The sequence below is a fragment of the Dama dama genome, chromosome 7, assembly GCF_033118175.1.
Source record: "Dama dama isolate Ldn47 chromosome 7, ASM3311817v1, whole genome shotgun sequence".
In the NCBI taxonomy this organism is placed as follows: Eukaryota; Metazoa; Chordata; class Mammalia; order Artiodactyla; family Cervidae; genus Dama; species Dama dama.
In genome coordinates, this window is record NC_083687.1 from 13,745,359 (window position 1) to 13,769,899 (window position 24,541).

The following is a 24,541-nucleotide window of genomic DNA, read 5'->3' on the forward strand; positions in this document are numbered from 1 at the left end:
CACAGTCAAAGGCTTTAGCAGAGTTGATGAAACAGAGGTAGGTGTTTTTCTGGAATTCCCTAGCTTTCTCCATGATCCAGCGAATGTTGGTAATTTGATCCCTATTCCTAGTTCCTTCACTGCCTTGTCATGAAGGGGCTTGCCATAACTCAATGAACCTATGAGCCATGCTGTGTAGGGCTACCCAAGCTGGACGGGTCACAGCGGAGAGTTCTGACAACATACGATCCACTGTGGGAGGGAAAGGCAAACCACCCCAGTATACTTGCCATGAGAATCTCATGAACTGTATTAAAGGACAATAAATGTTAGCCATTTACTATCTCATTTTGTATGATTCATTATTTAGTATATATATTTTCTGCCAACAGAATTTAAGAAAATTGTTAACCACATACTGAAAAACTAAAAGATGAAAGGGGGCATTGAGTTATAATGTAATTACTACAGGGAGCAGTTACCAGACCATACTGGAGAGTCAAAGGAAAGAGTCTAAAGTTGTTTGTTTTTTAATTAATAGCTTTGTTGAGGGTAATTCACACACCATAAAATTCATCCATTGGTGGACAAAGAAGATGTGGTGTATATACACACACACACACACACACACACACACACATACACACAATGGAATATTACTAAGGCATAAAAAGAATGAAATAATGCCATTTGCAGCAACATGGTGAAACTAGAGATTATCATATTAAGTGAAGTAAGTCAGAAAGAGAAAGACAAATACCATATGATATCACTTTTGTGTGGAATCTAAAAAAAAAAAAATACAAATGTTTACAAAACAGAAACAGACTCACAGGCTTAGAAAACAAACTTCTGGTTACCAAAGGGGAAGGGTAGGGAGAGAGATAAATTAGAAGCTTGGGATGTGCCACTGCAGACTACTACATATAGAATAAATCACACAGTCCTACTGAATAGCACAGGGATCTATATTCGGTATCCTGTGATAAATCATAATGGAAAAGAATATATATGTATAACTGAGTCACTTTGCTGTGCAGCAGAAATTAACACAATATTGTAAATCAACTATATGTCAATCAACTATATGTCAACTATATGTAAATCAACTATATGGCAATAAAATTTTAAAAAATCCATCAGAAATGCATGCTTCAAGGATTTTGCAGTAGATTTATACTCATCACTACAATCTAGTTTCATTTTCATTTATTTACTTATTTTTAATTGAAATATAGTTGATGTAGGATATTATGTTCCAGTGTATACCACGATCCAGTTTTAAACAATTCTATCACCTCCGAAAATTCTCTCAAGTTCATCTGCATTCAGCCCCTAGGCTTCCACACTTAGCAGCAGGTAACTGCTTTCTGCCTGGATAGATTTGCCTAATAAGCTCTAAGTTTTTTTATACTTTTTTTTTGTGGGGGGCGGGAAGCGGGGGCGGGGAGGGGGGCGGGGGAAGGGTGAGTCGCCCTGCTAGCTAGCAGGATCTGTTTTTTTGCAGGATCTTAATTCCCCAACAAGGGACTGAACTGCGCTTCCCTGTCAGTGAAAGCGAGGAGTCCTAACCACTAGACTGCCAAGGGATTCCTTTCTTTCTTTCTTTTTTTTAATATTTTTTTTCAGTCTAAGTTTAAAAAAAGATAGTTAAAGGAGATGGTGCAAAAGAGGTTCTATTTAAAACAACTTTAATAGATTTAAAACAAAACAAAAGTTGTTTAATAGTAGGTTATAATTTTAAATAACTTAGCGTTATAAAGCAAAATTTTTAAAAAGGAGGAAAAGTGAGACGAGACTCCAGTGTGGAGAGGCTAAGACTGGGGTAAGCGTTCTACAAAGGGTGTGCAAGGTGTGACAGGAGCATTAGAGTGCCTGGGGCGGGGGGGGGCGGCAAATGCCTCACCTTGGGGTAGACCCACCCTCACCTGGCCTAGACCACCCCACCTGGACTAGACCACCCTCACCTGGGCTACCGGCCGCCGAGCGCCCTCCTCTCGCGCAGGCGCGGTGACTCCCGCTCGCTGGCGGGGCGGGCTGGGGGCGGAGCCCAAGCGAACATTCACATCGATCGTGAGCCCGTAGCGACTGCTTCTGTCTGTGGTGTAGGTATGGCGCCCGCGAGGAAGCCGAGAGGCGGCGGGAACCCACGTCAGGGTCTCGCTGTGTGCTGACTGCGACCCTGGTCTGAGTGGACTATGGGGGATCCCGGCTCCCTGGTCACGGAAGGCGGCGCGGGTGAACGGAGCTGGTGCTTGCGGCGAGTGGGGATGAACGCCGAGTGGCTGCTGCTGGAGGATGGAAACGAGGTGAGGGGGAGGGGTCTTCTTGAGGCGAGGGAAGGGGGTTGGGGGAGGCCAGGGTCCAAGGGAGGCCTCGCGTCCGGGCGGGAAGGATGAACCGGAAAGAGGAGGTGGGAGAAGTAGCGGAGAGCGGTGAGGGGTGGGTCCTGGATGTGGGAATGGAGAAAGGGGCCTGGTGCGAGCGGTTTGGGGGCGGGGAGGGTCTCAGGTGGGAGGTGTCCGGGGGAAGGAGGGCCGCGCGGGAGGAAAGATGGCCCCTCTGACAGCGGCCTAGGCCCGAGGGGCGAGCTGGGCCAGGTGTCTGGGTTGTGGGAAGGAGCCTGGTCGAGGGGTAGAGCGAGAGGTGAGCGTCGAGACTGTGACGACTGCTGGGGTTTCGAGGGGAAAGGAGGCGACTGTGGGTCTCACGGACGGCGACCGCCCGGGTGGCGGAACTGGGAGGCGGAGCTGCCCGGCATCTGAGGGGGAAGCTCGGAGGACTGCTGAGAGAGGAAACTTTCTCAAGTTTATTTTGAAAACGATTGCGAGCTTGGGATAGTGCCCCTTAAAATACCCAGGCTTTAACGTAAAAGTGTCTTTTTCTTTTCCAGTTCATGAGAATTGGCGCTTTGATATGGGCCACAATTCTCCTGTGAGTCTCGGTACTGCCCATTGGCACCTCCTGGGTTGGGGTAGGGTTTCAGAAATATGAGAATTTTCTCCAGAGGCCGTTTATGACGTTCTCCAGTGCTGTCATAAATGCAAAACAAAAACAACTTGAGAGGTGAGGCACAGTTTCAGTTGCAGGCCGCTAGGACTGGGGTGGTGGTTTTACAGATGATGGAAAAGAGAGGGAAGAGAGAATTCAGTCTACTTGGAAAGGATGGCTAGATCAGGGACCATTTTGGGGTGACTGGGAACCGTTTTGGTTTTGGAAACATTTGTGTGAAGGACAAAGAAGTCTTTAGGTAATTTTATATGTTTAAATTTTTCCTATAAGTTAGGTAATCTCGGTTCAGTCTCTTGGGTATTTATTGAGTACTTACATTGTTTGGTATAGTAAGAGAGGGATAAATAATAATGGCTTCTACTCTCAAAGAGTTCACTGCTTGACTGGGAAAAGGAGGATTTTATACAGTGAAGCAGTTTGAGAACATCCATGCAGAAGCTAATCAAGTGCCAAGCTGTGGTTTATTTAGTATTAAGGAAAAAAAGGCAGCACGGTTGTCTGAGGAGGCTTTACAAATAGGTGAGAAAAGGAGAGAACCAAAAGGCAAGGGAGAAAGGGAAACAAACACCCAACTGAATGCTGGGTTCCAGAGAATAGCAAGGAGAGATAACAAAGCCTTCTTAAGTGATCAGTGCAAAGAAATAGAGTAAAACAATAGAATCTGAAAGACTAGAGATCTCAAGAAAATTGGAAATGTCAAGGGGAACATTTCATGCAAGGATGGGCACGATAAAGGACAGAAACAGTAAGGACCTAACAGAAGAGATTAGGAGGTGGCAAGAATACACAGAAGAGCTATACAAAAAAGGTCTTAATGACCCAGATAACCACAACAGTATGATCACTAACCTAGAGCCAGACATCCTGTAGTGTGAAGTCAAGTGGGCATTAGGAAGCTTTACTACAAACAAAGCCAGTAGAGGTGACAGAGTTCCAGCTGAGCTATTCAGATCCTAAGAAATGATGTTGTAAAAGTGCTGCACTCAATATGTCAGCAAATTTGGAAAAGTCAGCAGCCGCCACAGGACTGGAAAAGGTTAGTTTTCATTCCAGTCCCAAAGGACAGTGCCAGAGAATGTTCAAACTACTGTACAGTTGCACTCATTTCACATGCTAGCAAGGTAATGCTCAAAATCTTCAGCAGTACATGAACCGAGAACTTCCCGATGTACCAGGTAAATTTAGAAAAGGCAGAGGAACCAGAGATCAAATTTCCAGCATCTGTTGGATCATAAAACAAGGGAATTCCAGAAGAACATCTGCTTCTGATTCATTGACTATACTAAAGTCTTTGTGTGGATCACAACGAACTGTGGGAAATTCTTAAATAGGTGGAAATACCAGACCACCTTACCTGTCTGTTGAGAACCCTGTGTGCAGGTCAAGAAGCAACAGTTAGAACCTGACATGAAACAACAGACTGGTTCAAAATTGGGAAAGTAGTACATCAAGGCTGTATATTATCACCTTGCTTATTTAACTTATATGCAGAGTACATCATGCAAAATGCTGGGCTGGATAAATCACAAGCTAGAATCAAGTTTGCTAGGAGAAAGTGAAGAGGAAAGTGAAAAAACTGGCTTAAAACTCAGTATTCAAAAAACTAAGATCATGGCATCCAGTCCCATCACTTCATGGCAAGTAGATGGAGATAAAGTGGAAACAGTAACACATTTTATTTTCTTCGGCTCCAAAATCACTGCAGATTGTGACTGCCATGGTGAAATTGAAAGACGCTTGCTCCCTGGAAAGAAAGCTGTAACAAACCTAGACAACGTATTAAAAAGCAGGGACATCACTTTGCCAGAAAGGTCCATATAGTTAAAGCTATGGTTTTTCCAGTAGTCATGTACAGATGTGAGAGTTGGATCATAAAGTAGGCTGAGTGCCATAGAATTGATGCTTTCAAATTGTGGTGCTGGAGAAGAGTCTTGAGAGCCCCTTAGACTGCAGGATCAAACCAGTAAATCCTAAAGGAAATCAACCTTGACTATTCATTAGAAGGACTGATGCTGAAGCTCCAATACTTTGGCCACCTGATGCAAAAGAACTGACTCCTTAGAAAAGACCCTGATGCTGGGAAAGATTGAGGGCAGGAGGGGGAGCAACAGAGGGTGAGATGGTTGGATAGCATTACCAACCCAATCGATATGAGTTTAAGCAAATTCCAGAGGATAGTGAAGGACAGGGAAGCCTGGCACACTGTAGTTCATGGGGTCACAAGGAAGTTTTTTTTTAAATTTATGCGTTTATTTATTTGATCTTAGTTATGGCATGCAGGATCTTCACTGCATCATGCAGGATCTTTCATTGTGGCGTGTGGACTCAGTAGTTGTGGTGTGCAGGCTTAGTTGCTCCACAGCATGTGGGATCTTTGTTCCCCTGCCAGGGATTGAACCCACATCCTCTACATTGCAAGGCAGATTCTTAACCACTGGACCACCAAGGAAGTCCATGCTTTTGGGAAGTTTAACAAATGACGATACTAACACCTGCATAATAGTAACTCTACCTTATTTTCTATAGGGCCAGACGCTTCACACACATCACCTAGTGCAAGCCCTGCACATGTACCACACCCATACACAACTCTATAAGGAATTTAGTAGTCATGTTAATTCATTTAAGATTAAGTTGCCATGGGGACTTCCCTGACGGTTCAGTGGTTAACACTCTGCCCTTCCAATGCATGGGGCGCGGGTTTCACCCCTGGTTGGGAAACTAAGATTCCACATGATGCACAGCCCACCCAACTCTCCCCCCATGAGAAGAAAAAAAGAAAAAATTTCAGTTGTGATGCATTAATTCATTGCTTCTCAGTAGCTTGGTAGCAGTGAGAGTCTTGGGGAGGGTGCAGACAGAAAGAGTTAAAGCCTCTGCGGCAAGGGGACTATAAAGTGCTCCTATACATATTTTAAACTATTGGATAATTTTTTGTGAGGCTACCTCTAATGGGGCTCTCCTCATAGACCTGGCTGCAAGGTCAGATCTTAGGAAGTGGTTCGTACACAGCATGCAGTGTGTATGAGCAGAGCTTGAGTCAAAGCCAAGACGTGATGTCTTGCTAATTGTAACAGTCCCCAAACCATAGCACAAGATGGTGCACACAAGATTTTAGGAGGTATGCTGATACCATTTAGTTACAACAGCAGAGTAAGGTCAGTTTCTTGCCTTCCCAGTTCCCCAAAGTCTCAGCTATAATAATGAAAGTTCCTCTCATTTCACTGAAGGAAAAACTGTAGCAAAGTGTTTGCCTGAATGGGTGTAGATGAATTATCAATATATCAGTGTATATTCTAGGACCAGAGAGTGAAGGGAAAGAGAAAAAAGTGTTTCCTTCCTTTCCTGGATTCAGAGTTCATAGGCAATTTCAGAAAAAGTACTCATTATTCCCTTTTTTGTATTATTTTCTCCAGGCTACCCATAATGGCAGTCTGTCTCCCCTCAAATATTGAAGTGGAATATTGAATACTTTCTTGCTAGAAATAAAGCTACCTAAATGGAAATTCTTTTTGAATATGGGTGACAGATAAATCCTTAACATTCCATTTTTAAAGGATATGTGTGCTCAGAGGAACGTCTATAATTAATTTCTGGCAAACGTCAAAGCATTGAGAAACTTCAGACTCAGGATTTTGGTCGAGGTGATCACTACATTTTAAAGGCAAACAAGTCAGGTTTGTAAGGTTCCTGGCTGCTGCTCCGTGGTTTCCAGTGGTAATAACCCATTTTCCAACTTCTGACCTAAAAAACACCCATCTCCTGGAATCCAGGAGGACTCATAAGCAAGATCTCTTTATTTTTCCATTTATTCACAAATATTTACTGAGCAGAAGGAGGCTCTAAGGAGTACAGAAATATTGTGGTACACAAGATGGATAAGGTCCCTGCTCGTGAAATTTAAATTCTAAATATAAATGTAGAAAAATAAATAAAAGTAGACAAAAATAAATGAAACAAGCAAGGTAATTTTGGATTGTGGTAAGCACATGCTAATAATGTGAAGGAATGCAATGGCAAGGGAGGGAGCAGGCAGCAACTTTAGATCAGGTAATCAGGGTAGGCCTCTGAGGAGCTGAAACTTGAAAGATGGGAAGGAGCCCATGCAAATGTCTGAAAGAAGAATGTTCTAACCAGAGGAGATAGGTGAAAATACCCTCAGGTAGAAGTCAGTGTTTCTAACCATGATGGGGGATAAACTGAAGAGATAGAGGGAGTTAGGACATTGAGGGCCTTAGAGACTGTGGAAGGAAGTTTGGATTATTAGAGAATTTTAAGTAAGGGGAAGACCTGGTTTAAGGTTTTTATATTACTACTCTAGCTACTGTGTAAAGAATGGGGGCTAGCACAGGAGCAAAAACAGCCTAACTAGAGGAAGCAGTGTGGTTTGGATTAAGATAATGGCCACTGATAGAAGTGAGTAGATTTAGGGCATATTTGAATTACAGCCAGTAGATTTTGCTGATGATTTGAATGTGGATCCGGATGAGGGCCATGGATGGCTCCTGGGTTTGGGGCTAAGCAGTGGGTTGGGTGGTAGTGTGAGTTACTGAGATGAGAGTTTGTGGGGAGGAATAGATTGGGGCAAAAAGCTGTGGTGGTTTTTGAGGGACTGAGGACAGGCATGATTTTGAAAGAATTTCAAGAGGAACAAAAGAGGCAGCTTTTAGAAAACCACACACTATTTGGCTTAATATTCCCAAGTAAGGTTGGGGTTATAGATCACTGAAGAGGTGACTTGTGTACCAAGAAGAAAAAGCAAATTCTGTGATCTGGATTCCAGAAGAATCTTATTTCCTTCCTTCACAGGGTTATTATGAACTCGACTGGTTTGTCAAAAAAATATGTTAGATGTGAACTGGGACTTCGTTGCAACCTGTCTTCGACTTTTTCTTTTTCATCTTTTGGTTGAACTATAACTGTTGAAGGTGATTGCTAAATTGTGTGGTAGAATGTTTACTAGGCTGTCCTGAGAGCTTTACCTTTGGTTGTAGCCTATTTTAATCTTTTTATCTGTGTCTTGAATAAAGGTACAGAGGGCATCATATCATTTTGGTGGGTGACTCAAAGCTGGAAGAGATACAGATTATGTCTGATGGCAGATGAAAAGTTTAGAAAGGTCTTGACAAGCTCATGATAGGCTGAATTAACAAGATGAAATTTAATAGGAATCAATTGATCCTGTACTGGAATCCAGATTTACCAACTAGTCAAATATAGGATAGAAGAGACATGATTTAGCATAAAAATTCTTAGGGGAGGGTTCAGTTCAGTCGCTCAGTCATGTCCTTTTCGACCCCAAGGACTGCAGTACGCCAGGCTTCCCTGTCCATCACCAACTCCTGGAGCTTGCTCAAACATCAAGTCAGTGATGCCATCCAACCATCTCATCTTCTGTCGTCCCTTTCTCCTGCCTTCAGTCTTTTCCAGCATCAAAGTCTTTTCCAATGAGTCAATTCTTCAAATCAGGTGGCCAAAGTATTGGAGTTTTAGCTTCAGCATTAGTCCTTCCATGAATATTCGGGACTGATTTCCTGACTGATTTGATCTTCTTGCAGTCCAAGGGGCTCTCGAGTCTTCTCCAATACCACAGTTCAAAAGCATCAATTCTTTGGTGCTCAGCTTTCTTTCCTTCTTTCTTTCAGGGGAGGATTAGACCAAGAAATTTAATTATTCTTAAGCCTAAAGATACATTGACAGTGTGATATATCAGCTATGAAAGCTAATGCATTTTATATGCTCCAGTGATAATATCTAGGACTGAGAAAGTGATACTTGCATCCGGCTATGTAATAAAAATTAGGTTTATTTTTTTTGATGTGGTATCCAGGAATAAAAATAAACCAGGGGTCTCTTCACAGACCCATAGGATGGCAAAAAGACTCAAACCTATGCCATGGAGTCACATCGAAGTAATTGGAAACACAGGGTCAAGAAAAGGGAAGATTCAATAAATAATTTATAGCTGCCATGTGAAAAGGGGAATTGGAGATTTTTCTGGTGGTGCCCAGAGCAGAGCCTGAGCCAAAGAATGGAATTTATAGAAAGAAAGAGGCCAAGTCAGAACCATTAAAAAATTGGAGAAACTGTCTTGTACAGAAGCTATAGTTCTTGGCAGTGTTTAAGACTAGTTGATGGGGGTGTGTAGAAAGGAATCCTCTATCCTGAGTGGCCTTTCAGAATCTGAAGAAGATTTAACTTCGGGACCAGGAACCAGGTTTGATCACTCAAGAGTTTTTGTGTAGGAGAGTTTTATTAAAGTGAAAAGGGACAGGAAAGCTTCTGACGTGGACACCAGAAGGGGATGGAGAACGACTCCCCCCCACCCCCCCAAGTGTTAGCAAGGGAGTTACATACTTTTTAATTAGTTATTACAATAAATCAAAAGAACGTCTCAAGGTTGTAAAGATCTTACCAAACCCACTCCCATAATTTACATTTTAAGATAACAGAGTTCAGTTCAATTCAGTTGCGTCCAATTCTTTGCGACCCCATGAATCGCAGCACGCCAGGCCTCCCTGTCCATTACCAACTCTGAGTTTACTGACTCATTAGCCAGAAGGTTTTCAGGAAGAAGAAACTGTCCTCAAGCAGGATACATTGTTGTTCTTTAATCCTTAGTACAGAGTTTAAACTGAGTTGTTTGTTATGTAATCATCAGTTCCTGGCTTAAAGGAAAAAATGTTTTATGTGACTAAAACTAAGAAATGTAGAGGAAAAAAAAAAATTTGTCCTTTCCTCTTCTTTGAGAACCCTAGACCCCTGTCTCTGCTTTGAGAGCCCCAGACCCCTTTCTCCTCCTCCGGGACTCCTGACTTCTTATCAACCTGCCTAGGAATTGACTCTCATCACCAATCCTAATACTCCATGGCTAACTCTGTTCAGCTAACTCTCGTCACAGCTTTTTGCCTTTTTCTACTCAGTGGCTCCAGTGGCAAATGAAGGAGGAGATGGCCAACGATCTATTTGGGTTTCATGGGAGTCTGGTTTCATAAGTCGAGACTTGGGGATACTGCTGGTTGACAAGATGGCAAAAGACCTCCTTTTTCAGTGCAGTGGCTGATTGTGTCTCTTACTTTGTTATTATCTTCCTAGGTGACTGTAGGGCGAGGATTTGGTGTTACATACCAGTTGGTATCAAAAATCTGCCCTCTGATGATTTCCCGAAACCACTGTATTTTGAAGCAGAATGCTGAGGGCCAGTGGACGATTATGGACAACAAGGTACAGTAATGCACAGAAGCCTAGTTACTTTTATTGGATTTTTTTTTTAGTTGGAGGATAATTGCTTTACAGTATTGTGTTGGTTTCTGCCATATATCAATGTGAATCAATCATAGGTATATGTATATCCCCTCTCTCTTGAATCTCCTTCCTATCTGTTTATTTTTAGGGTAGGGTTTTTTCCCTCCCCAAAGGTAATACATGGTACAAAATTAAAAGATTTAAAAATAGATCTTCTACCATAGCTACTCACTTGTCTTGCCCAGAAATGACTGCTTCTCTATGCTGCCAGAGGTTAGATTATGCCAAAATAAGTTACTTTGTAGGGAACATCTGGGCTTCCCTGCTGGCTCAAGGGTAAAGAATTCACCTGCCAATGCAGGAGATGAGGGTTCGATCTCTGGGTCAGGAAAATCCCCTGGAGAGGGAAATGGCAACCCATTCCAATATTCTTGCCTGGGAAATCCCACGGACAGAGGAGCCTGGGGCTGCAATCCATGTGGTCACAAAAGAGTGAGCATGACATAGCGACTGAACAGCAAAGGAACACCTGTGTTGGGGCAGTGAGGTCCTGTTCCAGAAATTAGACTAAGTTACCAGTGAATTTGGTCTCTTGTGAGTCAAAGGTCCAGAGACCTTGGGAATCTGATGAAGATTCTAGGGTACACCTGTGATTCAGGGCATGGAGAACAGGGGGAACTGAGCTGACTACACTTATTCCTTCTTTTCCCCACTCCTTTCCATCAGGGCAAACCCTTTCCCTCGCTTTTAACATGTTTTATGTATTAGTGCTCTAAGGAAAATTTCCTCAAAGTTTTTTTTTTTTGTTTGTTTGCTTGAAACAAATTTGAAAACCACAAATACTAAGGAAGTTGAAATAATGTATAGACCCAGCAATTAGGAAGTACCTAAAGTGCATATGTGAAGTTTGTACCGAAAGTGCAAATACAGTGAAAATATAGACTATGAAGTGAGAGAAATTCTACTGTAACCGGTTAAGGATTAGGAAGTGTGAAATGTCTTTTGACACCACTTTGCACTGCTCTGGTTGAAAAGGATTTTAAAGATACTTGCTAGAAGGAAAGGTATTAAGATGATTCTGAGACCAATGCCAACAGGTGTGGGGGAGTTCCCTCCCCACCCCTCATCTGTCTACCTGAGATAGCTTCAGATTCTACAGGTAGAGGGCTTAGTCCCACAAGACTGCTTTCCACTTCAGATACCAGTCACAACCCCAAGTTAACATCTGTGCTTCGACTGGCTATATGTTGGAGGTTCCAAGGAACTTGTCCTTGAACTTTGGGTGCCAGTTGCAGTCCAGGTTTTAACCTGTACTTCTGGCTGACTGGCTAAATCAGAGGTTCCCATGGCCACCTCCCATTTTGGATTTAATTAATCAGCTTCAGCTGCTGCTGCTACTAAGTCGATTCAGTCATGTCTGACTCTGTGCGACCCCATAGACAGCAGTCCACCAGGCTCCCCCATCCCTGAGATTCTCCAGGCAGGAATACCGGAGTGGGTTGCCATTTCCTTCTCCAGTGCATGAAAGTGAAAAGTGAAAGTGAAGTCGCTCAGTCGTGTCCGACTCTTAGCGACCCCATGGACTGCAGCCCACCAGGCTCCTCCGTCCATGGGATTTTCCAGGAAAGAGTACTGGAGTGGGTTGCCATTGCCTTCTCCAATCAGCTTCAGAGTGATTCACAACTCAGGAATACATTTTCTTACATTTACCAGTTTACTGTAAAAGGATATGGTCAGGGATACAAGTGAACATCCTCATGAAAAAGATGCATCAATTCATTCAGTCACTCAGTCGTGTCTGACTTTTTGTGACCCCATGGACTGCAGCACGCCAGGCTTCCCTGTCCATCACCAACTCCCGGAGCTTACTCAAACCCATGTCCATCGAGTCAGTGATGCCATCCAACCATCTCATCCTCTGTTGTCTCCTCCTCCTGCCTTTAGTCTTTCCCAGCATCTTTTCCAGTGGGTCAGTTCTTTGCATCAGGTGGCCACAGTATTGGAGCTTCAGCATCAGTCCTTCCATGAATATTCAGGACTGATTTCCTTTAGGATTGTATATGGGAAAAGACACAGAGCTTCCATGCCCAAACCCCATCCTTTTGGGGTTTTTTTGGAGACTTTATTACATATGTGTAATTGATTGAATCACTGGCCAGTGATGATCAACCTGTAACCTCACTCCCCTCCCAGGGCTTGAGGGGTGGGACTGAAATCTGATGCTAACTAAGATAGACTGAAAGTTCCAGCCCTCCAGTCACTGGATTGGTTCCCCTGGCAACCAGACCTCATAGGTGACCCTGGGGTATTCCAAAAGTCACCTCATTTACATAACAAAGGATACCTTGATCTCTCTTACCACTTAGGAAATTTCAAGGGTTTTTAGAAACTCTGTGCTAGAAATGGGGATGAATACCAAATATATATATTTCTTATTATAATTCAGATTATCACAGGTATCCTGCTGGCCTGCCCAGCAGCCTCATTTTGCATGCATAAAACTGCTAGATTTAAGCTGTTGGAGAAAGTATCTTCCTGCACTAGGATTAAGTTGAGTTGGCATGGTGTTGAAGGAGAGCATAAATGCTAAGTAAATTGGTTCGGCACTCTTGGCAAGGCCCTGTGAGCAGAATAGAAATTGGCACTGAAAAGGGGACCTTAGAGATGATCTAGTTTAACCCCTTCTGGGGACACTTGAGTCTGAACAAACCTTGCTGCTTGGAGCAATTCAGCTTTCCACCTCCCAGCAGCTAGAGCAGTGGTTCTCAACTGTTTCCAATTTTGCCCATACATGGGATACTTTTAAAAAATACTGATGATATCACATTAAAATTAAGAATTTCCATTCACCAAAATATATCATTAAGAGAGTGAAAGCATGATTAAGTGGAAGGTACTTGCTAAAGATATAATCAGTGAAGGGCTTATACTTGGATCGGGGTGTGTGTATGTGCGCGTGCCCGTGCGCACACACGCGCGCGCGCACACACACACACACTCTCTCTCTCTCTCTCTCTCTCTCTCTCAGTTGCTCAGTCGTGTCCAACTCTTTGCAACCCCATGGACTGCAGCCCACTAGGCTCCTCCGTCCATGGGAGTTCTCCAGGCAAGAATACTGGAGTGGGTTGCCATGCCCTCCTCCAGGGGATCTTCCCAACCCAGGGATCGAAACCAGGTTTCCTGCATTGCAGGTGATTCTTTACTATCTGAGCCATTGGATGTAAACAGAACTCCAAATCAATAAGAAAAAGAAAGATAATCCAGTTTTAAAAATGGGCAAGAACCAGGCACTTCACAGAAGATTCTTTCTGATTGTTCAGTATCCTTGAAACATTATTCAGCTTCATTAATGATCTGTGAAATACATGATGGAATACCACAACACACCCTGTAGTCAGTAACTATAATTACATTTTAATGATGCCATATATTTACATGGGTATGGAGCCAAGTAGTCTTTTGATAGAAATATAAATAGGTACAACTATTTTGGAAAAATATTTGTCATTATTTATTAAAGTTGTGTATGTATATATGTGTATATATGTATACATGCATATATACATTGTTGTTGTGTAGTGCTAAGACATGTTCCACTCTTGTGACCCCATGGATTGCAGCCCCCAGGCTCCTCTGTCCGTGGGATTTCCCAGGCAAGACTGGAGTGGGTTACCATTTCCTTCTCCAGGGGATCTTCCCATCCCAGAGATTGAACCCATGTCTCCTGCATTGGCAGGTGGATTCTTTACCACTGAGCCATCTGGGAAGCTCATTTTCCTCTTCAGATTGTGGAGTAAAGCTGTGATGGATATTACGAAATGATGAACATGAATATTCTGAGGGGCCCTGTCATTTTCACTTTTATTTGCTTCACTGTCCTTTTCTTTTTTACAATAGTAGAAGATATTAGTTTTCACAATCAATAGCTAGACAAAAAATAAAAGATAATTACAAATCGCAAATCACAATGATAACATGATTAACCTAACAATATAAAGTAATTACATACAATTTGGAGGGTCAAGCAAAGTGATGTGGTAAGTGGAAGTGCATACATGCACATGTTTTCATCTGCTCAGCCAGTCTATATCTTTTGGTTGGTGCATTTAATTCGTTTACATTTAAGGTAATTTTCAATATGTATGATCCTGTTACCATTTTCTTAATTGTTTCAGGTTTATTTTGTGTAGGTCTTTTCCCTGTCTTGTGTTTCTTGCCTGGAGAAGTTCATTTAGTGTTTGTTGCAAATAAAGCTGGTTTGGTTGTGCTGAATTCTCTTTAACTTTTGCTACTCTGGAAAGCTTTTGCTTTCTCTGTCAAATCTGAACAAGAATCTTGCTGGGTAAAGTATTATTCTTGGTTTTAGGTTTTCCCTGAACTAGAGTCTGGCTGGGTAGAGTATTCTTGGTTGTAGGTTCTTCCTTTTCACCACTTTAAATATATCATGCCATTCCCTTCTGGCTTGTAGGCTTTCTTTGAGAAAATCAGCTAATAACCTGATGGGGGGTTCCCTTGTCTGTTATTTGTCATTTTTCCCTTGTTGCTTTTAATATTTTACCTTTATCTTTAATTTTTGTCAGTTTGATTATTGTGTGTCTTGGTGTGTTCCTCCTTGGGTTTATCCTGCCTGGGACTCTTTATGCTTCCTGGACTTGATTGACTATTTCCTTTCCTATGTTAGGGAAATTTTCAGCTATTATCTTTTAAAGTATTTTTTGTGTGTCTTCTCTCTCTCTCTTTTTCTGGGATCTCTATAATGGAAATGTTGTTGCATTTAATGTTGTCCCAGGGGTCTCTGAGCAACTAACAGTTTCACTTTTCATTTTCACAGGTCTTTTAGGCTGTCTTCATTTTTCTTCATTCTTTTTTCTATATTCTGTTCTGCAGCAGTGATTGCCACCATTCTGTCTTATGGATGTGAGACATCTGTAAGTGACCACGAGGTCACTTATCCATTGTTCTGCCTCAGTTATTCTGCTATTGATTCCTTCTAATGTATTGTTATCTCTGTTTGCTTGTTTTTTTAGTTTTTCTAGGTCTTTGGTAAACATTACTTGCATCTTTCTCTGTTCTTTTTCCAAGATCTTGGATGATCTTCACTATCACCCTTCTGAATTCTTTTTCTGGAAGGTTGCCTGATCTCCACTTCATTTAGTTGTTTTTCTGAGGTTTTGTCTTGTCCCTTCATCAGGAGCATAGCCCTCTGTTTTTTTCATTCTGATTAACTTTCTGTGATGTGGTTTTCATTCTAGCCTCTGCGGGATTGTGGTTCATCTTTCTTCTGTCTGCCCTCTGGTGGATGAGACAGAGAGGCTTGTGTAAGCTTCTTCATGGGAGCGACTGGCAGTGGGGAAAACTGGGTCTTGCTCTTTCTATACAAAAAAGATCTTCATGACCTAGATAACCACGATGATGTGATCACTCATCTAGAGCCAGACATCCTGGAATGCAAAGTTAAGTGGGCTTTAGGAAGCATTTACTACAAACAAAGCTAGTGGAGGTGATGGAATCCCAGTTGAGCTTATTTCACATCCTAAAAGATGATGCTATTAAAGTGCTGCACTCAATTGTGCCAGCAAATCTGGAAAGCTCAGCAGTGGCCACCAGACTGGGAAAGGTCAGTTTTCATTCCAATCCCAAAGAAGGGCAATGCCAAAGAATGTTCAAACTACTGCATGATTGCATTCATCTCACACACCAGCAAAGTAATGCTCAAAATTCTCTCTTGGTGCATGCAAGATTTTGTTTGTGCCCTCCAAGAGTTGAACCTCTGTTTCCCCCAGTCCTGTGGAAGTCCTGTAATCAGATCCCCCTGACGTGGGGCTTAGAACCTTCACAACAGTGGGAGACCATCTTTGGTATTATTGTTCTTCAGTCTGTGGGTCACCCACCCAGCGGGTATAGCATTTGATTTTATCCTGATTGCATCCCCCCTACCGTCTTGTTGCAGCTGGCTTCTTTGTCTTTGGATGTGGAGTATCTTTTTGGTGGGTTTCAGTATCCTTCTGTCAATAGTTATTCAACAGCTAGTTGTGATTTTGGTGCTCTCGCAGGAGCCATCTTGAACCTCACTTTCCAAACTGTGGAATATTCTTGCAATGAAACACTATATGAATGAATGACTACTATATCAGCAACATGGATAACTCTCAGAGACATACTATTGAGTGAAAGAAAAAGACACTAAAGAATACGTATTATTCCAGAAAAACATCTATTTCTGCTTCATTGACTATGCCAAAGCCTTTGACTGTGTGGATCACAATAAGCTGTGGAAAATTCTGAAAGAGATGGGAATACCAGACCACCTGACCTACCTCTTGAGAAACTTGTATACAGGTCAGGAAGCAACAGTTAGAACTGGACATGGAACAACAGACTGGTTCCAAATAGGAAAAGGAGTACATTAAGGCTGTATATTGTCACCCTGCTTATTTAACTTCTATGCAGAGTACATCATGAGAAACACTGGACTGGAAGAAGCACAAGCTGGAATCAAGATTGCCAGGAGAAATATCAGTAACCTCAGATATGCAGATGACACCATGCTTATGGCAGAAACTGAAGAACTAAAGAGCCTCTTGATGAAAGTGAAAGAGGAGAGTGAAAAGGCTGGCTTAAAGCTCAACATTCAGAAAACTAAGATCATGGCATCTGGTCCCATCACTTCATGGCAAATAGATGGGGAAACAATGGAAAACAGTGGCTGACTTTATTTTGGGGGGCTCCAAAATCACTGCAGATGGTGATTGCAGCCATGAAATTAAAGGACACTTACTCCTTGGAAGCAAAGTTATGACCAACCTAGACAGCATATTAAAAAGCAGAGACGTTACTTTGTTAACAAAGGTCTGTTTGTATGGATGTGAGAGTTGGACTGTAAAGAAAGCTGAGCGCCGAACAATTGATGCTTTTGAACTGTGGTGTTGGAGAAGACTCTTGAGAGTCCCTTGGATAGCAAGGAGATCCAACTTGTCCATCCTAAAGGAGATCAGTCCTGGGCGTTCATTGGAAGGACTAATGTTGAATCTGAAACTCCAGTACTTTGACCACCTGATGCAAAGAGCTGACTCATTTGAAAAGACCCTGATGCTGGGAAAGATTGAGGGCAGGAGGAGAAGGGGATGACAGAGGATGAGATGGTTGGATGGCATCACTGACTCAATGGACATGAGTTTGAGTAAGCTCCAGGAGTCGGTGATGGACAGGGAGGCCTGGCGTGCTGTGGTTCATGGGGTCACAAAGAGTCGGACACGACTGAGGGACTGAACTGAACTGAATGCCATTTATATATTGTTCAAAAACCAAGCAAAGCTAATGTGTGATGTTAAGCCAGGCTAGTAGTCACCTTATGGCATGGGGCAAAGGATGTGGTTAGTGGCTAGGAGGAGGCATGGGGATGTTTCTGGCGTGCTGATAATGTGGGATTTTTTTTTTTTTAAACCTTGTGGTAGTTACACTGAAATGTTCACTTTGTGATATTCATATAGTTGTACATTTATGACTTATACCCTTTTATGTTTGTAGCTTTGTTCTGGTAAAGAATTTTATAAAATATTGACTGGTACATCTATTAGAAATGCTAAAATAATACATTACCAAGTGCTAATGAGCATGCAAAGTAACTGGAATTCTTAAACACTGCAAGTGAGGAAACAAAATAGTACCACCACTTTGAAAAACAGTTTGGCGGTTTCTTACAGTTAAACAGTTAATCACTTAACCAGTGATTCTGTTTCTAGGTATTTACCCCAAATTAATAGGGACTTATGTTCTCATAAAAACTTGTACCTAAATGTTTCTAGTGGCTTTATTCATAATCACCAAAAACTGGAAGAAACTACTAGGGAATAGAGAAACAAGCTGGTACACCTGTACCCTGGAGTACTACTCAGCAATAAAAATACCAAACTCCTGTAATGTATCTCAGAATCATCATGCTAAGCAAAAGAAGCCAGACTCCAAAGGGTACATACTGTGTATGATTCCATTTATACAACATTTGGAAAAGGCAGACCTATGTAGAGACCAGATGAGTAGACAGATGCCTGGGAATGGGTTGACTGCAAAGGGACCTTGTATCTTGATATGATTCTACACAGTGTTTGTGTCTAAACCTGGCTTTAAAAATCCTGATGCCTAGTTCCCATCTCAGACCAGTTAATTCAGTCTGAGGATGAGACTCAGGCACTGCTCTTTGTTCTAAACATTTCCAGGTGATTTCACTCCATACAGTTAGGGCTGAGACCATTTATGAGCTACATAAATCATCTAGGGAACTGCACAGAAACATTGGCTTTTGGCTTTGGGTTTCCACTGTTCTCAACAACTGATTAAAACTCTAGACAGAGATTGAGCATCAAGTGAAGTAATTAGCATTTAAGGGGCCGAGGATTATTCCACCCTTATTCCATTGATGACTCAGACATTGGGCAGGCTTTTCTTTGGTTATTACTTTGCTGCTGCTGACATTGTTCAAACTGGTGATTATGAAAACCAGCATCAAGAAAGTGTTGACAGGAGTTTGATTTATTTAAACCATTGTATTTGAGATCATATCCTGGGCAGTACTTGATTGTTCCTATATAGCTGTGGTGTTTTCATCTTTTCTATAGTCGCTTTGTGAACGAACCCGATTTGGGCCTTTGGTCCAAATTATACCACTAGGTGTCACCAAGGAGTGATTAATGGGTAAACAGAGGGATCCAAGGATAAAATGTGATCGGAAAATTTTGAAAGCTTATTTTTCAGACCTAAAGGGCTTTGAAGGAGGCAGGTTAATGCAGAGGATCTAGTGGAGGGCTGCCAAAGGTCTTAAGAGTTTGCCCACGCTTTTTAGGGAATCCTTGCTTTCTCCCGTCTTAGGCTACTTCTATAACCTTCTCTCCCGTCTTAGGCTACTTCTATAACCTTCTTTATTTATTAACCTTGTCTTTGTCTTTGAGTTTTTCTTAAATGTTGGCATTAGGTGGCCACTTGTGTCATATTGCTTTCCCTGAGGCTGTTTTCCTGTGTATAATTTCAAACTGACTCTTCCTCTGGTCTCCATTCCTCTTCTTTGTTAATAAATATAACCTTTAGTCTCAGTTCAGATGTGAATTTCATCTCTGGCCTGTCCCTCAAAGTTAAGTCCTTGATATGGGTTAAAATGCCCACTTGTCTCTTTAAACTTTAAATCCTGCATTTGCTTCAAGTCTATTTTAGGACCTGTCATCCCCACTTAGCATCTCTTAGCTAACTCAGCTCTACATGATATTCCTTTGCATTTATAGGCTGTTCTATGTAATCCCACATTTGCTTAAATATGCCCTTGTGTTTTTCTTCCCACAGTCAGCTGTTAAAAGTTGTTTTCATATCTTCTGCTTTTGCACTCGGTATGTTTACCTTGCAAGATGCTGAGCATAGGGTTGAAGTGCTTGTTGATAAATCAGCTGAGCCAGAAAATAGTAGTGAGCACTTGCATATACTCTTACATAATACTTACCATGTGCCAGGTGCTTTTCTAAGTATATTACATGTGTTATCTCTAAATCCACACAAACACCATGAGGGAGACTGTTATTATCTTCCACTTGATAGATGTGGCAACTGGGGCCTAGAGAAGTTAAGAAACTTGCCTGAGTCATGCAACTGTTAAGTAATGGAGCCAGATTACAAACCCAGGCAGTCTGACTTCAGGGTCCATGCTCTTAATCTCCACGCTGATTTAAACCACAACAGTAAATATTGAGCATTTGTTATATGCGAGTCACTGTGCTAAGTGTTTTGCATGAATTATCTCAGTCATTCCTCACAGAAGCAGTATGAGGTAGGAACTGTACTATTTTACAGACAAAACTGAGATACAAAGAGTAAATTGCTGAAGGCCATGCAATTAAGAAGCCCAGGGTGGTTCATTTGAGCTATAAACCTAAGTTTGTATAAATCCAGAGCTCTGGCTCTTAACCTCTATGTTCTGTTACCCATTGAAAGTGAAAGTGTTAGTTGCTCAGTCGTGTCTGACTCTTTGCGACCCCATGAACTGTAGCCTGCCAGGCTCCTCTGTCCATGGAATTTTCCAGGCAAGAATACTGGAGTAGGTAATCATTCCCTTCTCCAGGGGATCTTCCTGACCCAGGGATCACACCTGGGTCTCCTCTCTGGGGCTATTTAGGTCAGATCCCACCTTCAATTTGACCACAGTGCTAGGTGTCAGTACTTTCTTTCTTGGTTTATGAGTTCTGGGCAGTGTTTTTTCAATTCACCATTATTGTGCTCAGGGGTCACACACATCCAGAGATAGTGCCTGCATGACTTTCTTGGAACCTCATCATTAGAATGCTACTTCCTTTACTAATAGCAGTTTTTCCAGTCTTGGCCCTTTGCCCCTAGTTTATGTCAGTAGAGCTATTCAATTTCAGTTTCTTTTAATGCTACTGCATTTATTTGAGTAAATTCATCCTCCAGTAATAAGGTGATTCCTGCCTATTATACAGGCAGTTCTCTGAAGACATGAACGTCATATAGGTAATAAGCCAAAGCACTATTTGAAGAATCCTGTTTCTAAGAATGGTGGTTTATGAACCTTTCTTTTCTTTGTTCTCAAGGGTTTTCTTCCTAAAAAGACAGAAGGTTTTGCAGCAGCGGGAGAAAAATTCCATTAAGAGGAGGAAAATCATGAAGCTTATTTTGTCTTTCTTTCCCTTTCCCCAGAGTCTGAATGGTGTCTGGCTGAACAGAGAACGTCTAGAACCTTTAAAGGTCTATTCTATCCATAAAGGAGATCACATCCAGCTTGGGGTACCTCTGGAAAATAAGGAGAATGCAGAGTATGAGTATGAAGTTACCGAAGAAGATTGGGAGAGGATTTATCCTTGTCTTTCCCCCAAAAGTGACCAGATGATGGAAAAAAATAAGGGCTTGAGAACTAAAAGGAAATATAGTTTGGATGAATTAGAGGGTTCTGGAGCTGAAGGCCCCTCAAATTTGAAATCCAAAATAAGTAAATTGTCTTGTGAACTTGGTCAGCCAGTGAAGTCGCATGGGAAGGGTGAAGTGGCCAGTCCACCTTCTGAATATTTAGATACTAAGTTGACTTCTTTTGAGCCAAGTGGGAAGACCACAGGGGCTCGTGTTAATCCAGGCCCTGCAAAAGTTATAGAGCTTCATCGTAAGAAGAAGAAAGCTTCAAATCCTTCAGCATCTCAGAGCAGCTTAGAGCTGTTTAAGATAACCATGTCCAGGATTCTAATGCTGAAAACACAGATGCAGGAAAAGCAGGTAGCTGTTCTGAATGTGAAAAAGCAGACCAAAAAAGGGAGCTCAAAGAAGATTGTGAAAATGGAGCGGGAACTTCAGGATTTACAGTCCCAGCTGTGTGCAGAGCAGGCCCAACAGCAGGCCAGAGTGGAGCAGCTGGAGAAGACCATCCAGGAAGAAGAGCAGCATCTCCAGGTACCACACAGGAGGGAAGGACAAGATGCCCCTTGGGGTGGGCAGGCCCTTTGTGAGCCTGTGACCAGAGCTCTCTGTTTCTAGGTCAGGGGCCGTATGTTTAGTGCCAGGGACAGGAGAGGTAATGTGATCAGAAAACTTGAGGTCTGCATGACGATCAGATCAGGAGCCAGAGCTGGGCTGCCAGCATGGGATGAGGGGACTGGCAGAACCAGCCGAGAGGCATGAGGTTGTAAAAGCTGAAGCATCACAGAGCTGAGGTGAATTGAGAGAGACGCTGGATGAAGGTCAAGATACCCAGAAGTTACAGTACACTCCAATTAAAGTATTAGTTGTTTTCATGAGTAATCTTCCTCTGCTCTGAGGTCAAAGCCAAATTCCTATACCCAAGGCAGGTAGAGGTCAGCTAGTTACTCTGCCTTTGATTTACCTGTTACTCGTTAGCTTTGAAGCTAACCTAGGAAGTGGGAGGCTAGAAAGGCAAAAATGTTAATTTCTGTCCTGAGTAGCCAACATGGGAGGGGGCAGGTACACCATCACTCAGTTCTTGGGTTGAGTGCTACCTTGCACAGGATGTGTGCCTCTTCAGTAGATAAAATAATGACTGTCTTAGCTGTGTCAAGGTGAGAGTAAATGTGTCTGCATCCCTGAGTCATTTGTTTAGATGATAAGCTCTTGCACAGAGCTTCTCAGCTAGGGCTGATCCTGGTTCTGCTCAAAATGTCAGTTCCCATCTGGCCAGAACCACATGATTTACTCCCACCCACTTCCTCAGGTAAGACTGAATGTCAAGAATTCCCCATTGTTGACTTAGAACTAAGAAGGGCCAATCAGGATTGAAGTGAATAAGCTTTTATCTTTCCTTTACTTTACTCAGGGTAAGAAACAACCACTTGTGTTGGCTTATTTCTGAACAATTTATAGATTTCATCTAAGCTCTGCTATCCCCTTGAACTGATGGTCTTAGCAAAGGCCATGGATTAAATAGGTCTTTCTCAGGGTATACATTGCTTGTTTATATGTACTTTTTTGCTGCCCTTTTCCAGCCTGGACTGGTTCTTGAAATTAATAGAGGGAGGTTTATCTCTACACATTTAGTGTATGACCCCTTTACCAGAGCAGAACTCTCTTTAAAGGCTAATATGTTCAATAACAAGAGTTACTGTTAATTAATATTTGTGGCCGCTCTGGGCATGCTTCAAGATGTAGCTAGCTGTCAAATCTTTTTCCATACTAAAAGGGTAAAGAAAGGCAAAAAGGACTCATTTAGGAAATTTCTCTAGGAATGAGAGGGTCATACATAAATTGCTCATAGTGAGGTGTATCTAGTCCTTTATTATTAGCTGCATTTTCCTCTGTCACCAAGCCCTAGGAATTTATCCTACCCATGCTGCTTGCTCAGAAGCTCATTAAACCCTTGTTATTTCACACAGATTTTTTTGTGGGGGAGGGGGGCGGGCGGGGAGTGGGTGCACTGCGCAGCTTGTGGGATGTTAGTTCCCTGACCAGGGATTGAACCCAGGTCTTCAGCAGTGAGAATGTAGAGTCCTAACAATTGGACGGCCAGGGAATTCCCACACAGAATTTTTTTTTGAGCACCCAGGTTGCCTGGCACTATACTTGGGTCAGGGTGGTTATAAAGATGCTTAATAAATGGTTTTTGTCACCAAGGAATAGGTCTTGTTGAGGACACAAGATATACACAAAATAATCACAATAGTTTCAAAAGTCTATAGATTAAATTAGAGAACAATTTCCAGTTGGTGTATTAAGCGGGTAGGTAATTCTTAAGGAGGGGAGGACCCAGAGGTTCTCGTGGAGGGTGCTGGATGTAGGGGAGTGATGATGTGGAAGACATCCACACCCGAGGGGGCCCTTGGAGGAAATGCAGCCAAGGCGGGTGGAGGAGGAATAGCTTATGGGCCAGAGGTGGTGAAGACTCTTGAGTGAGAGACAGTGGCCAGAACTGAGGAAGGAAACATGGCGGAGCCGTGAGTGCCAGCCCAGGAGATTGTATTTCAATTTAGATACTTGGTGATGCAGAAACTGTTTCCATCCTTTTGAGAGTCATAGCATTAGCCAGTGGAGGGGATTTGGAGTATTAATCCAGAGTTTCTCCAGAACACCCTGAATGGTGACTTGAAGGTGGCAGCCCTGAGATGTGCAGTGTTTGAGCAGTTTAACTCTGCTTAAGTCCCTTACTGCCAACAGCTTAAAGTAAAATGGGAGATTTTCCACTCCCTCCATGCCCCCTGTTGTTTCCAGATGCTTCTGCTAGCAGGTCAGCTCTGCTTGTTACTGTATTTTACCCCTTTTCCCCCCTTTCTACACTGAAGCCTACCGTTTTGTTTTTGGCTTTTCAGGGTTTGGAGAAAGAGGAAGGAGAAGAGGACCTGAAGCAGCAGCTGGCCCAGGCTCTGCAGGAGGTAACATGTCTTGCTATTGTCCTGAGATTATAGTGGGCGACAGAGTTGGGGGCAGCCAGGCTTCATGTGCCCACTGGCTGCCTCTGCTACTTAGCACACCCCTCTGCAGCATCTCCAGTCTGTAGACAGAGCAGGTGGCAGCAGCTTACACCATCAGGTCTGAGATTTGGACCTCACAGACATGCCAGACCGCAGCGTGAAAGCTTACATCTTCATCTGAGCACGAGATGCTCTAGTGAAGATGAAACAGAGCCTGTAGCAATTAGGAGGCTCTCTGGGAGAATGACTGCACATTCAGAAAGGTGAGGGCAGCAGAGGGAAATTGCAGGCCGTGACTTGGCCACCAGGGCCTGCAACACCTCCATTACCTCACTATTTCTGAGCTGAAGCCATTCTGAAGCCATTCAAGAATGTTCCAATTAAGCATTTTAGGTTAGGTTGAGAAT

At 42.6% G+C, this 24,541-nt stretch overlaps 1 protein-coding gene across 5 annotated transcripts in view; it reads left to right on the forward strand.

Annotated features, from left to right (window-relative positions):
• The first annotated feature begins 2,047 nt into the window (after positions 1-2,047).
• Positions 2,048-24,541, forward strand: part of RNF8 (ring finger protein 8) — a 34,928-nt gene continuing 12,434 nt past the window's right edge. For 3 of the 5 annotated variants that reach the window (XM_061146601.1, XM_061146602.1, XM_061146604.1), the window contains exons 1-4: positions 2,049-2,288; positions 10,087-10,215; positions 20,929-21,669; positions 24,033-24,095. In XM_061146601.1, coding sequence (XP_061002584.1) covers positions 2,178-2,288; positions 10,087-10,215; positions 20,929-21,669; positions 24,033-24,095 — 1,044 coding nt within the window. In that variant the 5' untranslated portion in view covers positions 2,049-2,177. Of the gene's footprint in view, positions 2,289-10,086; positions 10,216-20,928; positions 21,670-24,032; positions 24,096-24,541 lie in introns of all 5 variants that reach the window. The other 2 variants (XM_061146603.1, XM_061146605.1) reach the window with 1 other exon arrangement.